General features: G+C 46.2%; 1 protein-coding gene across 1 annotated transcript in view; it reads left to right on the forward strand.

The window, feature by feature from the left end:
• Nucleotides 1-10,507: 10,507 nt before the first annotated feature.
• LOC147662643 (zonadhesin-like) overlaps nt 10,508-17,095 on the forward strand; it is a 28,292-nt gene continuing 21,704 nt past the window's right edge. The window contains exons 1-3 of the mRNA XM_086951028.1: nt 10,508-10,602; nt 13,160-13,217; nt 13,308-13,358. Coding sequence (XP_086807154.1) covers nt 13,178-13,217; nt 13,308-13,358 — 91 coding nt within the window. The 5' untranslated portion in view covers nt 10,508-10,602; nt 13,160-13,177. The remainder of the gene's footprint in view (nt 10,603-13,159; nt 13,218-13,307; nt 13,359-17,095) is intronic.

The following is a 17,095-nucleotide window of genomic DNA, read 5'->3' on the forward strand; positions in this document are numbered from 1 at the left end:
CTAAATCGACATTATAATGCCCTTACCTCTCAAAAAGGGGGACAGTCTTCTCAACACAGGGTTGCAGAGGAAGTGTAATAGCCCCAAGTCCCCCCCCCCCAGGAGCCAGAAGGCCTACTAGCCACATTGGAAGATTTTATTGTATGAAAGAGGGCTGGGGATTGCCCACAATGGGCATGTCAATGCCCTCACCCTCAACACAAAAAGGACAGTCTTCTGTGCCCTCAGGAGGCAGAAGGGGGTTCTCACCCCACACTGTCCCCCCTAGGTGCCGGCTGAGCCTAGGCCCAAAATCCACAGCTAGGCACATTACAAAAAAAGAATCTGTTTTCACTGGAAAAATGTGATGGGTCAACATTACGTTTTGGGCCATTTCCTGGCACAGGCACTAGGCCTACACACACAAGTGAAGTACCATTTTTATTGGCAGACTTGGGGAAATTCCGGGTGGGTGCAAGTTTATGGCTACCCAAAAATGACAGAACTTTCCATCACAGAAATGTGAGGAAATGTGTTGTTTTTTTTTACAAAGTTTGAGGTTCGCAAACGATTCTGGGTAACAGAACCTCGTGCACGCCACACAGTCACCCCATCCTAGATTTCCCTGGGTGTCTAGTTTTAAAAAATTTACAGTTTTGCTAAGTTTTCCTAAGTTCCGGGGGAGCTAGGGCCCGAATTCCACAGCTAGGCAGAGTGCAATTGAAGGGTCCTTTTTCACTGGAAAATGTGATGTATCCACACATCGTTTTGGTCCGTTTCCTTTTGCGGGCACTAGGCCTACCCACGTAAGTGAGGTACAATTTTCATAGGCGGTTTTGGGGGAATGGTGGTTGGGTGGAAATTTGTGATTCCCTGCAGATTCAAGACCTTTCCATAACAGAAATGTGAGGAAAATGTATTTTATTTAAAAGGTTTGAGGTTTGCAAGAGATTCTGCGTAACAGAACCTCTTGAGAGCCATACAAGTAACCCCATCCTAGATTTCCTAAGGTATCTCGTTTTCAAAAATGTACAGGTTTGCTAGGCTTCCCTAGGTGCCAGCCAAACTTGGGCCCAAAATCCACAGCTAGGCCCATTGCAAAAATGGGTCAGTGTTTACTAAAAAATTTGATGTGTCCACTATGTGTTTTGGGCCATTTCCTGTCGCAACCACTAGGCCTACCCACATATGGCTGAGATACCCGCCACCCCCTCTCAACACAATCCCCAAGGATGGGAAACCGGAAACAGTTCTGAAGTTTTTGGAGACGGGAGGGAGTGACCCTCCCGGGCCGTATTTATTAAAATATGAAACAAAATTAAAACATTAAAATAAACAGTTTCATATTATGTACAATTTCATTACCACATTGCGATGTTTGGCTAACCTTAACATATCCTCTAGTACAAAGGTTCTCCTAGCCGAACTAACATCCTACCAAACATTTACTTAACTTTTGAAATTGTACATCCTAACGTTTAAGGGCCAACGGCAAGGTCGTAACCGGTGTCAAGATCCCTAACCCAGACATATCCCCCTCACTTGTGAGGGGCGGCACGGAGGCTTACCTCAAGTGCAACTACCAATTTCCCTTGACTTGACGGGGGCCCCAATAAAACTCGACGCCACTTAAAGGTCGTACGAGGACTCGTGTGAGGTATCTAGAAGGTAGCGTAGACCCCCCCCCAAACCCCACACAACTTACCACATCTGCCGTCGCAGACGTACTGGCCCCGGGAAATTCCCCAGGAGGGGGCTGTAACCCCTCCTACCCATGAAGCGGCCTTGACCGCCTTCCCTTTCCTTTCGGCGACCCATCCTTAGAAGGGACCGCCTCCCCGTTGAGGGGCCAATGGCCACCTCCCCCGAGCGCCCCATCCGTAATGGGTGACGCCCACTCATAGGGATCTTCCAATTAGTGCTCACCGATCATGACCTTACCGTCACAGGTCCGGATAGTTGACCGGCTATCCGGACCCCCCACCACACTCCTACCTAAAGGTCATGTTTAACGTCTTCAGCCAAGCTATGAAGTCTCCTATGAGTAACTCATTCCCCATCCGAGACAAATGAACACCATCCCCCAAGTACATACTGTCATCATTAATACATCCATGCGCGATAGAATGCAGTGCATTGGAACGGAACAACCTACTTACTTTGTTATTAATTTTTCTCACCGAGTGATTTAAAGCAGAAACCGAAAAGGCCCCCCGCCACACTTTCCGTGGGATCATATGGGACCATGCAATCGTGCACCCTGGAACTCTCCTCGCTAACCAACTTACAGTGGAAAGCATCGCTTCCAGGAGAAGTCGTCTACCAGTGGTGACCAAATCATTGCCCCCAAGATGTACTATGACTACAGACGGCGGTGACCTCGTCTGCCCTAGCAAACCCTCGAAAAATGATTGGAACTGGTCAATACAGAGACCGCCCTTTCCGTAGAAGGACACCCTGTACCCGTATTCCCCAGCCACGTGCACCATGTCACCTGCCTTCAATACGTCCGCGGCACGCCTCACGTATGAGTGGCCCACGACCCACACCTCCTTTTTAACAGCCGGTGATGTCTGACCGCTGGCCCGGTGTTGGGTCGACTGCATAGTCCGCCCCGCCTCGTAGGCTTGCGTAACTGAAAACCAAACAAAAACAAGAAGCGTGAGTACATCATTACGGCTTCACAACATGTGCAAACGCACATACCTTTTATAACAATTGGAGGACCAACGCCCCACACGTTTAACTTGTTCCACATTCAGACCCCTGGCTGTAGCCTCTGTAGCAGCCCCTATCCGAAAGGAATGGGTCCCAAATTCACCCGGGTTCAAGCCCGCAGCTGTAATCGACATCGCAAGCACCCGCTGAAACTGAAACCTTGTCAGTGGGGTGGCGTCCGCGTGTCTCAACAAGGTCCCCCCCCATGATGCCACCCTTTGTGTTAAATAATCCTCTAAACACTTCACTGGGCACATGGACGACCCGGGAATCCTGCGTATAATTATGCATTCACCCATTCCACTCTGGTCGGTTTTGGACCTCACAAACGAGACAGTCATCGTCTCCCCTCTGATCTGAACGTGCTCTGCGCACAGTCCTCCCGTCACATCCTGCTTGTTCCTTGCCACTAATTCGCTTACCCGCATAGCCCCATGAAATGCCAGCGTAAAAGCGGCTCGGAATAACACTGTCTCAAACTGAGACGAACATGTTGTAGGGAGTCTGGATAATAACTGGGCCAACCTATCCAAACCTATCGGGCGCCTCTCATCTACTCTGCGACCCTCAAGGCGTTGCCACCCACGTAGCGCTTTTTGCACAACGAAAGACGCTGTCGGGTCCTGGATCCCATGAGCCCTAGCAACAAAGGAAATGGCAGCACGATGCCTCTGGGCCGTGGCCACCGTTTTCCCTGCCAGATGTAATGACATCAGAAAGTTCACAACCCCTTCCTCCTGGCCCCAAAGCTCCTCTCTAGCAGTCCCCAAAAAGGCTAAATAGGACCGGAACGCCCCTTCATATGCCTTCCTCGTCCTGGGTGCTAAACTCTTTCCCACGAGGTTACGAAGTTCGGGGCACCGAGAGACCAAAGAGCTTCGGGAAAGGGTGCCGGCTCCGGGTCCGCTGTGGGCAGAAAACCCCAGAAGGCCTGCATACGAAAACGAGAAAGGGCATCAGCCGCCTGGTTCATTACCCCAGGGACATGTCTTGCTTTGAACAACACATTCAGTTGCATACACAGTAATACGATTTCCTTGAGCAGCCTCAAAACCCATTTGCATCGTGCTGCCTGACTATTTATACACTCAACCACGGTCATATTGTCAGACCAAAATACCACTGAGTGATCTCTGAACCCTTCGGGCCACGTTCTCACGGCCACGAAAATGGGGAAAAGTTCCAGGAAAGCAATGTTACTTGTCAGTCCACTGTTATGCCACCATGCCGGCCATTTTTGTGCAGACCATCGAGCACCGAAAATGGCACCAAAACCTACACTCCCTGCAGAATCTGTCCACAGCCCCAGCTCCTCAGAGGACACGGCTGGTTTATTCCAGACGACTCGACCATTGAAATCTGCCAGAAATGCCAACCAAATGCGCATGTCCTGGCGGACCTCGGCCGAGAGCCTCGTGCGATGATGGCCCTCCTTCAATCCGACCATGGCTTGAGCGATCGAACGGGAAAAGGGGCGGGCCATAGGTATAACTCTCAGGGCAAAATTCAACTGGCCCACTAACTGCTGTAACTGATGCAGCTTAACCTTAGCTTCACTCAAACACATTTGCAGGGATGCCCTGAACTTTAACACTTTATCACTTGGTAAACGGAAACAACCTTCTCCGGAGTCTAACTCGATCCCCAGAAACTCGAGGCAAGTCGAAGGACCCACCGTCTTACCTGGTGCCAATGGCACGCCAAACTGATTCATTAAAACACAAAATGCAGCCAAAGCTTGCCCACATTCCGGATCCCCGGCTGCCCCCAGGAACAAAAAATCATCGAGATAATGCATCACATGTTGAAAACCCGTCTTCTTTGTGAAGACCCATTGTAGAAAACTACTGAATTTCTCGAAATAGGCACAAGAAATTAAGCATCCCATCGGCATACATCTATCCATATAATACTGACCCTGAAACATGAAACCCAGTAGACGCTGATCGTCTGGATGTACCGGGAGCAACCGGAACGCTGACTCGATATCAGATTTTGCCATCAGCGTCCCGGGCCCCAGGCGATTCAAAATGGCCACGGCCTCATCGAAAGATGCGTACCGTACCGAACACATTTCCGGGTCTATCGCTTCGTTTACGGAAAGACCACGTGGGGCTGACAAATTATGTATCAGCCGAAACTCACCCGGGTCCTTCTTGGGGACCACTCCTAAAGGCGAACAGACAAAGTTAGCCACCGGGGGTACACTAAACGGACCGGCGACTCGACCTCGAGTAACCTCCTTCCTGATCTTTTCCTGTACCACGGTCGTATGCTGCAAGACCGATATCTGATTTTTACATTTTTCCACACCCTGAAAGTCCCCCACTGGGATGCGGAAACCATATGAAAACCCATTCCGCAACACCCCAGCGGAAGCACGATCCGGGTATTCACTGAGCCAGGGAATCATTGCCAAGGTATCAATCGGGGTAGGTAAAGGCGCCCCTCGGACTATGTTAGACCTGTTTGGCACCTCCTCTACCCCCGTTATCACCCGTTTTGGCTCTGCACGTGGACTCAGGATGGGATGATTGCCCACACCCACTACATTCGTGTTTAAATTTGCACGATCCCTGGGGCCTAGTACATTTACTCCTGTTAAAATTCCAACAAACCCCCTTTTTACCCGTATTACCGGTAGGCCTCGAGTGATTGTCGGTACCCGTACCTGATCGAAAAGGCGTCCCCGCATACTGACGGGAGGATTCGCCCACATTACTCCCTACTAATGGCACTTTCAACATACCAGTCTCCTTCATTTTGGACCAGGACACAGAATCATAACAATCCCAAGTTAAGTTTTTATCATGTTCTTTTGCTTTTCTGAAAAGATTATCATAGCAAAACCAATGATTACCCTCGTGTGATACCGAGTACCCCATGATCCTTGACTGATAACTCGGCAACTCGGGTAGCAATTCGGGCCTCCGTTCTCCCAAGATCGACGTGAAAATTCCCCATGCCTTGCCCCAATTGCCAACGTTTTCATTAACCTTAAAGGCGGCCATCTTTGCGCGCCAAACACTTGGATGCATGAGATCCTTCTGACCTTTAACATGCTCCATCTCATAATGATCAGTAAGCAACGAGAAGATGTTTACATATTCCCCTGCCCATATCTTTTCTTTAATAGCTAAAGGAACATGCTGACCCAACCTCTCCCTTCGAGAGGGAGCCGACTCTTCCCTCGCAATCGGCAATGGCCGCTTACCTGAACTGGACGCTGTCTCTGCGACTAAAACCGTCCCCTGTGGCTTCTCTACGGCCGCAGCCGGCGTGGATACCTTCGCTGCTTCACGAGTTTCCCGCAGTTGCTTCATTAACACCTGCGCGTCGACAGCCGTGGCGCCCTTGCTACTTTTACCCAACCACGCTGCTACTTGTGCTGCCAGCTCGGGCGGCATGTCTTCCCCGGACACGGGGGTGACCACCACGGGAATCGGATTCCCTTCCTCCGGCACAGGAGTGGATGCTTCGAGCGGGGCACTGGGACCCGGGGTATCTCCCCCAGCTGCTCCTCTCCTGGGCCTCTTGCCTTTTCCTCCCGGGGCCGTTCCCTCCAAAGGACGTTTCGGGCCCCCTTCCTCGTTTTTATCCATCCGCCTCTTTAGGTCGGTCATCTCTTTCATGAGAACCCGCAGCATCTGTTCGGTAGTCATACGCTTTCCCGCCTTCTTCGGCATTCTCCGACAGAGTATCTGTAAAACAAACGAGAAAGATTACAACGCTCAAAAATGGCTCTTCGTTCCGTCTCGAGCTCACGTGCAGCGAGGAGGTGCAGCTTCAGAGCACAGGAACAAGAGGATGCTTTCCGGTCTTGTTCCTCCTTTTATCCGTCTTCAGGGCGGGCGTAAACCCGCCCCTGCCTGCCCCAAGGGCGTGGCCAGCCGCGTCAGTGTCTAGGCCAACCCACTCTAGGGCGGGAAAAGGCGCGCCCCGGCTACGCCGCTTCGGGCATACCAGCCGAGACTCGCCTCCCGCCCAAGATGGCTTCCCGGGGGGATCGTGGTACTCTGCCATACGTTGGGGGGACCGATTGGTCGCCCCTTGCCACAAGTGAGATACCATTGTTATCAGAAGACTTGGGTGAATGCTGACTGGGTGGAAGCTTGTGGCTCCCTACAGATTCTAGAACTTTCCTTCACAGAAATGTGAGGAAAATGTGTTTTGTTTTTACAAAGTTTGAGGTTTGCACAGGATGCTGTGTAAAAGAAACTAGGGAGAGCCACACAAGTCACCCTATCCTGATTGCCTGGTTGTCTAGTTTTAAATAATGTACAGGTTTTCTAGGTTTCCTTAAGTGCCGGGTGAGCTAGGGCCCAAAATCCACAGTGAGGCACATTGTGAAAAAAGGGGCAGGTTTCACTGGAAACATATGATGTGTCCATGTTGCATGTTGGGCCATTTCCTGTTGCAGACACGAAGTCAACCCACACATGTGAGGTACAATTTTTATCAGGAGAATTGCGGGAGTGCTGGCTGGAAAGTTCCATCACAGAAATTTGAGGAATAGGTTTGCAATGGATTCAGAGTAACAGAACCTGATGAGAGCCACATAAGTCACCCCATCCTGGATTCCCCTGGGTGTCTAGTTTAAAAGAATTTACTGGTTGCCTAGGTTTCTCCTAGTTCCAGCTGAGTTAGGGCCCAAAATCCACAGTTATTCACATTGTAACAAAAAGGTCAATTTTCAATGAAAAAAGGTGATGTACCAACGATGCATTTTGGGCAGTTTTCTTTTGCGGACGCTGGGCCTACCCACACAAGTGACGTGCCATTTGTATCAGGAGACTTAGGGAAACACAGAATTGTACAACAAATGTTATTACTATCTGTATTTCAATGTCTTTCTAGCTTCCAAATGTAATACAGTGTATACAAAAGAAGTAATTTTTGAAAAATATCCTCTAGTTCACAACCAATCAATCAATCAATCAAAACATTTATAAAGCGCGCTACTCACCCGTGAGGGTCTCCAGGTGCTGAAGGGAGGGAGGGTGCTGCTACTGCTTGAATAGCCAGGTCTTTAGGTGAGATGGTCTGAAGGTGAGATGGCCCTGGATCAGTCGTAGGTGTGCGGGGAGGGAGTTCCATGTCTTGGCGGCCAGGTAGGAGAATGATCTTCCTCGGGCTGTGGCTCTGTGGATCCGTGAGACGATGGTGAGGTCGAGGCTGGCGGAGCTGAGCTGGTGGGTGGGAGTGTAGAACGTGAGGCGGTTGTTGAGGTATTCGGGGCCCATGTTGTGGAGAGCTTTGTGTGCGTGGGTAAGGAGCCTGAATGTGATCCTCTTGTTGACAGGGAGCCAGTGCAGGTCTCTCAGGTGGCCGGATATGTGGCTTTGGTGTATGCGTTGTAGTCATTTCTGGAGTTTGGCGGTGGTTCCTGCGTATATAGCGTTTCTGTAGTCCAGTCGGCTAGTGACGAGGGCCTGGGTGACAGTCTTTCTGGTTTTGGTGGGGATCCACCAGAATATCTTTCAGAGCATGCGTAGGGTGTTGAAGCATGATGACGGGATGGCATTGACTTGCTTGGTCATTGTGAGGGTGGATTTCAGGATGAATCCCAGGTTGCATGCGTGGTCCGAGCGTGTTGGTGCGGAGTCAGTGCTGAGGGCCACCAGGAGTCATCCCAGCTTCAGGCGGCTGAGCTTCATCCATTCTGTGATGTCTTTCATTCCTCCCTGCTGGTTGGTTTTGGTGGTGGCTGGGTCTTTGGTGAGGGAGAGTATCAGCTGGGTGTCATCGGCGTAGGAGATGATGTTGATGTTGCGTTTGCGTGGGATGGCGGCGAGGGGGCTCATGTAGATATTGAAGAGCATTGGGCTGAGCAAGGATCCTTGGGGTACGCCGCAGATAATTTTGGTGGCTTCTGAGCGTAAGGGAGGGAGGCGGACTCTCTGGGTTCTGTCAGAGAGGTCCGAGGTGATCCAGTCCAGGGCCTTTCCTTGGATCCCAGTGTTGAAGAGGGGTGTTATTAAGGTGTGATGGCATACAGTGTAGAAGGCTGCCAAGAACCACTGCTTCTAAGCTCCATATCCTGTTCCAATTTTAGAAATTCATAGGAATCCTTGATACTGATTTTTCACTCTTCATTTTTTATCAAATTAATTACTGCATACCTTGTACATAATGAAAAAACATTGCAAGGTGCAACTCATTTACTGGCTCTGGGTACAGCCAGTTTTTGGTGAACCTACAAGCCTCATATAACCCAGCAACCCAAAGGGTCTTTTGGACGTAACGTTATACAGCTTTCAATAATTTACCATAGTTAGAATTAGTTACAGGTGAAAATGTAGGCACAAATGTCTGTTTTTTTCAACAAAATGTCAATGTTCTTTTTTTTAACTGGTATTGTTCATGGGAAAACATTGAAGGATCTACGCAAATGACCTCTTGTTGAATTCGGATTTTTTGTCTACTTTTCAGAAATGTATAGCTTTATAGGATCCTTTATTGTTTTCACACCCATTTCTACCACTTACTGGAAGGGGGTTAAAAGAACAACAAAAAGGAAAAATAGGCTATGTCCAGTAAACTGACAAACCTGTATAGAATATTTTGGTTTTCTGACAAAAGTCTGCTTGTTCCTGAAAGCTGGGAAAATTGTGATTTTAGCAGCATAAACCCTTCTTTAATACCATTTGTAGGGAAGAATCCTGACACTTTCTTCTGCAGCACTTTTAACACATTTCTCCCCCAAAAACACATTTAGCTGTGTTTTGCATAATTTCTCAGTACCCTCCAGGGGAATCCACAAACATCGGTACCTTTAGAATCCTCAAGATGTTGGAAGAAAAGGACACAAATTTAGTGGCTCATTAGGATTGCGGTTTTTCCGCATCCTCGGGGCCGGTGGAAGCCACCCCCGGCCCAGAGGATGCGGAAAAAAGGCAGCTGACTGACCAAAGACCCACCGCCACATTAGGATGGCTGGTGGGTCCTGGTTTCCGTCCGCAGCTTTTCCGCCGCGGCTGGCTTACAACCGCAGCGGAAAAGCTCTAATCTGGTGACGGTGTCTCTCAGACACCGTCAGGCAGATTAGGATGGGATGTAAAACATGCTTTTCCGCGGCGGCTTTTCCGCTGTGGAAAAGCATGTGTGACTTCACTGCGGGGGCCCGTTGCGGGCCCCCTAGGTGAAGGGGGGTGTGGGGGGTGCACATAGGGGTACCTATGGTACCCCCCTGCATTTGTATGCAGAAAGCGGCAGGTACCGCGAGGTGCCTGCCTCTTTCTGCATGCAAATGCAATGACTGCATTTTTAACATTGCCGCGGGTGCAGCTTGAAGCCGCACCCGCAGCAATGTTAAAAATAGAAGATGTGACCGCCAGAGTGGCGGTCACATCCTAATCGCACAGGAGGGGACTCCGCAGCCCATGCGGACGTCCCCTCCTCCTCAGTGATCGCGGATGGACGCAAGTCCGTCCGCGATCATAATCGGCCCCTAAGTGTGGACACCTTATGTGAACAGAATTTTATGGGGGCCTAGGCTCGAACTAATCCAAAAAAAGGGTGTCACTGGGGGAGGCCTGACAGCACAAGGGTTAAATGTGTGTTTATTTGTATGTATGTTTTTAAACGTATTCTATTTATCTCCCCCCATCATTTTTGTGGGTCACTAACCGTCACTTGGCATAAAGCATCACTTACACTTCAGAATAAACCTACGTGCAATAGGCTTTGGGCAAGGACACCTGTGATTCATGCTTTAATTACATTTGGGAAGTTTCTGTTACTCTATTAGGTAATAGTGTTGCAAATGTTTGTTTCGCCAACAATATTATTTGCATGCCAAGAGCGTGACCGATGCTATGGGATATAAAAGCAAGCAGGTGGCCTTTTAGAATCAGACAGAAGCCGAGGTGCAGAACAGTCTATCCACAATAAAAGGAGAGAGAGGTATGTTTCTAGGAGAAGTTTTTTATAATTAATAATGTGTCATTTAAAGGATCAATAAATGAATGAATCAAATAGTGTTATGGATAACAATCTAAATATCATGATTCCTTGTGTTAATGAATATGCTGCTACTTTGTTCCTTTATTCTTCTCTGTCTGTCAAATTAGACTAATTTCTTTGAAAAAGAAAGTTAAGGATATTTCAACGTTTTACAAATTAGTGCGGAGCTACCATTTCTATGGCTACTCTAATATGGAAACCATAGCGTTCTGCTGCCTTTTGGCTAGGTACAAGGTATAGAAATGACACATACATAAAAGAGACATCCAAACAGCCTAATGATACATTTTATGGTCAAGAATACTTCGAGCAAGAAATAAGGGATGACAAATCATGTGAAATATTAATTGTGGACTTTGCCGTCATTACTTAAGAAAATGTAAGCACCTGTTCTGCCATCATTTAAAACGCTGCAGTATTTGGAAATGTATACAGGGGAGAAAACTCGACTTTTAGATGGAGATAGACCCGTTATTTTAAAAAAGCTGCAGTTTTCCGCAAGGCGATTTTAACAGACACAGAGGCAACTGACTCGGGATTTATTTAAGACCGATTGATATGCAAAAATGTTGTGCCCCAAGTATCTCAACTAGAATTTTGTGAAAGTAAGCATGTTTTGCTATGCGTAGATTGACCATTTGTAACTCCACACCTATATACCTTGAAGACATAAGGGAGGGGAATCATGTATGACCCATTCCAATCAAGGTTTCAACTCTTGAGAGTCGGTTGTCCTCTGACATTGGCGCACTGAGATTCAGTTCTGAATGTCTTTATTGCAGACTACAGCGAAGCCAGCAACGTATATAGAATTATTTTTCATGAGGCCTAACGTGTTTCAGACTTCCTCAGCTCTTGCTCACATGACAAATGCCTGGCAGTCCAGCAAGCTAATTGCAGACATCTGCTCACCCGGTGAAATACCAATCATGCCCTTCAGTGGGCCTCCAAAGTGATTGTGGTCCTACACTATACACTTTACCCAGAAGGGTTTGCTGTAGCCGAGCTTGAGATTAAAACAAAGTTCACCACTTTCCAGTGGACAAATTCGATGTTACATTACTGAGTTTGCTGAATTTGGCTTCCCCACAGTCCCATAGCACATTGAATCCTGGTTGGAGCAGCAGAGGGTAGCGAGGAGCGTAACACGGGCCTCTACAGCCCCTTGGGTGCAGGGGCCTGTATTATGCTCATTTAAAAAGGTATGCACCTGTTACAACGCATTTTTTACAACGCACTACCACTACAACGCAGGCATTACAACGCATACCATTACAACGCATTGCGCTGGGGGGCGCTCTAGGATAAGAGGTAAGTTTAATTTACTATCCAACACCTTCCCTAGGGTCCACGGGGACTGGAGTTAGAATAGTAAATTATACTTACCACTATCCAGCACCCCAAAGCGCTATGCGTTGTAATGGTATGCGTTGTGAATACCGCGTTGTAATGGTATGCGGAGTAAAAGTATGCGTTGTAACGTCATACATCCATTTAAAAAGCCTACACTTCACAGCTAAGCTGGTAACCCACTCAGAGACTCATACACCCACTCACAGACCCACTCAGACTCTCACATATCCAGTCACAGACATCAGACCCACTGAGTGAATCATGCACCATTCATAGACCTACTCAGACACTCACACACCATTCATAAACTCACTCATGCCTACACTCACATACCTACTGAGAGAGTCATGTACAAATTCACAGGCTCACTGAAACACTCACACACTGACTCACAAACATATTCTGAGACTCACACACCCACTGACAGATCCACTGAGACACTCATACATCCATTCACAGACCCACTTAGACACTTGGGCACCAACTCCTAGACCCACACGGAGACTTACACACTCACTCCCCTCGAACTCTCAAGCACTCGCTCACTTTGAAGTCATCAGGCATGTCAATTCAGGTGTCATCATGGAGTTCACTGACCATGTCATGAGTGATGCTATGTGTGAAGTCATAAGCAGTGCATTGCGGGGGTGTAAGTTATAGTTAGGTCAGGTGACTATAAGTGCTGAATTTCACCGACTTTGTATGAGTAAAATCTGAGCTAAGTATAACGTCACTTTGACCTTTGTATTACATATATATATTGGCACTAAATTTTGCGAAGTGATATACAGTAACCCTATACTTACCTATTTACCTACATATACTTATCTTCACAATATTCTTTTTGATGTTCAGTGTGTTTGTTTATGAATGTTTTTGTGTCCAGGTATGTGCATGTGCAGTAATTTCATATTTCCTTCTGTCTGCTGTAACTTTCCTATGGTCACCTCATCATTCACAGTGTTTTATCCTTGACCTAAACACTGTCCCAATGCCTTCCCATTTGCCCAGCTGTGAGTTTAAGCTGTATGTCACATCTCTCTATGCACAGGGTATTATTGCGTATGCATCTATACATTTATGGCTTTATAGCTGTCTTTAAATACTTACTTAATCATTGTGCTCTGATACTGATTGGTTCCAGAAACAAGGAGAGGACAACATGAAGCAACCCAGCTCATACCTTCAGCTCCTGATGTTAGGTGAGTACAAGTGTACCTAGAAAAAGGGTGATATGGCACTGATGCTGCCACAACCCAGTCTGCTCATTAACACACTATGTATCTTTTCAGGTCTATTGCTGATCTTTGTCAACACACTTCTGGCTGATTCTCCTCCAAAAGGTATGACATTTTACCCCCAAAGAACTTGATTTGTATTTCATAGTCATTTGGTGAAGTTTGGACTTTTTAAATGCATTGATTATCTCTTTCCTCGTGCATTCCCTTGATCACTTTCAGTGCCAGCTCTATGGCAAAGCAACTCTAAGCAGTTTTTTAGGAGGACACTACACAAAAGGTGCTACATTCCTCTAAAGGAATCAAATGTTCTTCACTGCAAAATGGCAGAGGAAGCACATTTGTTACTTTATATCTTTTTCTAAATTTCAATCTCATTTACAGCTTAATACAGTATTTGGCTGTGAGGAAACTGCCCAAAAGCCAGTTTTCTGAAAGCCTATAGAAGATGAGTAAAGCAAAGAACAAGGTACATTTAAATCTAAAAATATACCCTCTTTCTACAAACATACGTTCATGTGAGTATAACACAACCAGGCCCTTTTATTACAGGTCCTTTTGTTGCTCTCAATTGTGACGCTTGACCTGACATATATTACAACTACCACTATGCAAACCTATCTTTCCCAACTAACTTTCTGCCATTTAACTTTTTAAAATAAATGTGATATTTTGCCGAAGCAACTCACTACTCTGACTCTCCAATCCATTCTATAGTTGAGTAGTATGTCTCCTGAACGCACATGGGCCTTTTAGGGTAAATTGCTGACCTTTGCATTACTGAAAACAAGCCTCTGATGGAAGACTGGTAGGGCAAACGCAGGGGCCTTAAGCAACTAGAAATGGGATACACAAGAACTGTCTTGGCATCCTGTTCACTCCCTTTCAAATGTGCCACAAGTATTACATGCGGTATAAAATGTATATCAATCAGGATTTTACATTGGGGTATCAACAGGATGCCCTCAATGCCCAACACAGAACATTCAGTGGAGTTCAGAAGGGTCATCCCTGCATATTCAGGTGAACCTATTGTTTGCTCTTGGAGGGCATTTCACATCAATTCCTGTGCTTCAGCATAGACTGGAAACTGGCAGAGGATTTTGCTAAATAGCCTTCTACCAGTTCATGCAGGCTAAGGGTAACTTTTAAAACGTTCATTTCTAAAAATATTTATTAAAATCCAACTTTACCATTGAATTGGACTTTTAATACCTATTATAGATAGTTATTTCATTATTTTATTAGCTTGTCCCATTCTCGATATAGCAATCTTCATTTTCAATACACATGGTAGCTACCACTGCCACAGTGAATATAGCTTTTAGTTTTTTTTGTTGCTGTGGGGACATGATAACATTACTTTTCTGTATGTCCCCCTTTTAAATACTATGCACCCTAGCTTGTGGGCTAAAATATTTACATAGAACTGACTTCCTAATATTTAAAATTGGACTCCTTAAACTCTTAATATGGGTTGTGTTAACAGGTGACACTGCAGGTATCACACTGCAGCAATCGGGTGACAATGATTCACTTGAAGCCATGTTTTCCTTTGTCACAGAAGTGGATATCACAAGAAGTGTATTTCCACACCATAAACAATGGCCTTACAGAAGGGTTAAATAAACCAACCAGGGATTAGGCCTTTTATTGGTCAGAGCATGTGCAGTTGGCACTGGACAGCAGTGCCCCAGTGTGCATGGTATAGTGACAATCATTAAATGTTTTCAGAAAATTGTGGATATTATTTTGACTCACACCTACAATGCCCCAGCCTAACAAAACCCACCACATTTTTCAACATAACTACTACTTTCAACCAGGCCAATCAGCAATCCCAAGGCTAGCAGGCCACTGAGGAACTTCACAGCCAGAACCACACAGACATTCCCCTCACCTCCTTCTGGCCCCTGCCAATCAGTGCCAAGCTCATCTTTTACACATTAGCAAAACTTGTGCTCCCATAGACAGAGGTCCACAAAGTAATACCCCACACTACACAGCACAGAAAGGTCCATCGAGTCCCACATTGTCTAGCCAATCAGAGCCAGGTACTTAATTGTCACAATTTTAAGGTGCAGTCTACCAGGTGAACACTGACAACGTTGTCACCCCTTTCGGCCTGTTCAGGAAAGAAAGTGCCTAGACCTAGAACACTGAGCCTCTAATGAGACACCTATACACTATGCTACACATGCACAAACACCACACACAAAATACACACACTACAGTGAGTGCACTGTGTCACAGATTACCACTGAGCAAACACCTATACCTAAATTGCATTCTGCTCATTAGCACACACACACCACCTACAAAACAAACCCACCAACTCGCCACCTCATGCTGAATACATTGTCTTGAAACAGGTGCATGATTGCACAAAACAACTATGATGCATTTTGTTATCACGTAAATATGGCCCACTTCCAACACAATCATGTTTTTGACACAGCAGACTATATCACTGAACATAATGGCCATACACTGAATGGGGTGAAAGGGGATTGCCATCATTCACAAGCCTATTTGGCTGGGCATTCTCACAGAACTACTACCACCCAAATCATAATACAACCTCTTCATTTCCCATTTCTTCCTCTCTGCATCATGCAAAGACCATTTCCAACAAGCTCTTAAATCTCAGACTTTGGGCTTCATGTGCAACCATTTTATTTTGTGTCTGTAATTGCTATGCTTGTGTGACTCGCAAATGGAGACTTGCAGAATGAAATGTACTAATGTGTCTCAGACACATTAGCGATTCCCAATGTGGTTGCTATGGACCTACCTCGTCAATATTCACGATTCAGGTCGCAATTTGCAACCCATTTGGAATGGGCTTTAACACTGGGATCGTGGCCTACTGGTGGTGTCTCTGTTTGTGTTTTTAAAAAAGCATCTTTTTTTTAATGCAGCTCGTTTTCCTTAAAGGAAAACAAGATGTGTTTCAAAAAGAAACAAAAAAGTTTCTCTTTCATTTTTAAGAGAAGGCAGTGATCTGTGGGACCACTTCCTGCTCGTAAAAAATGTTTACACTGCCAGTCACAAAGACCTGGGGATCCCTCCCCTTTTGTGACTGGCTTACCACCTACTTTAGGTAGGTGGTAAACTGTGATTGTTTTGTAACCGCATTCCGTTCATAAAACAATAGTACATCCCTCTGCGACTGGCTATCAGGAAGTGACACTCTTGGCATGCTCCTTCCTATTAGTGACTCGCAACCCCTATGTTGCGAGCCGGTAATAGGTTGCCAACTTGCAAAATAGGGTTTGTACATAGCAAAATGCATGTTACTGGTCCCAAACGGCCCGTACATGTGGCCCTTTATTACCAGTGCCCCATTCAGCCCTCCCATCAAAACCTCCTTTGAAACTTCAATGTTCTGAACATCTTTAGAACCAAAGCAGTGAAAGTATCTGTATGTACACGTGTCTAGTATCTGACACCAAGAAAATAATCATCAAACCTATTTACTCTCAGAGCAGCACCCTGCACCATAATAAGGTAATGGCCCTTTACCACTGAACTGAAATACTATGCTACTCTCCACACTAGATTTAAGCATCACACCCAACCAAAAAGAGAAAATCAAAAACATTTCCCTTGAAGACTTTGCCAAGGATGACTTTTAAATGGAACTCATTAAAGTCTCAAACACTCCAGGCCTCATCAGATCTTAATAAACATCAAAACAAATACATTACTGTCCTCAAAATACCATTTGCCAATAAATGCATCATTAAAACATGGTCCTCAAAACAAAATCCATGTGCACTACTAGTAAACCAATGAACTAACAGATAATGATTGAAATATGTGAAATTATGATAAGAAAT

The sequence above is a fragment of the Lissotriton vulgaris genome, unplaced genomic scaffold (assembly GCF_964263255.1).
Source record: "Lissotriton vulgaris unplaced genomic scaffold, aLisVul1.2 SCAFFOLD_1815, whole genome shotgun sequence".
Classification (NCBI taxonomy): domain Eukaryota; kingdom Metazoa; phylum Chordata; class Amphibia; order Caudata; family Salamandridae; genus Lissotriton; species Lissotriton vulgaris.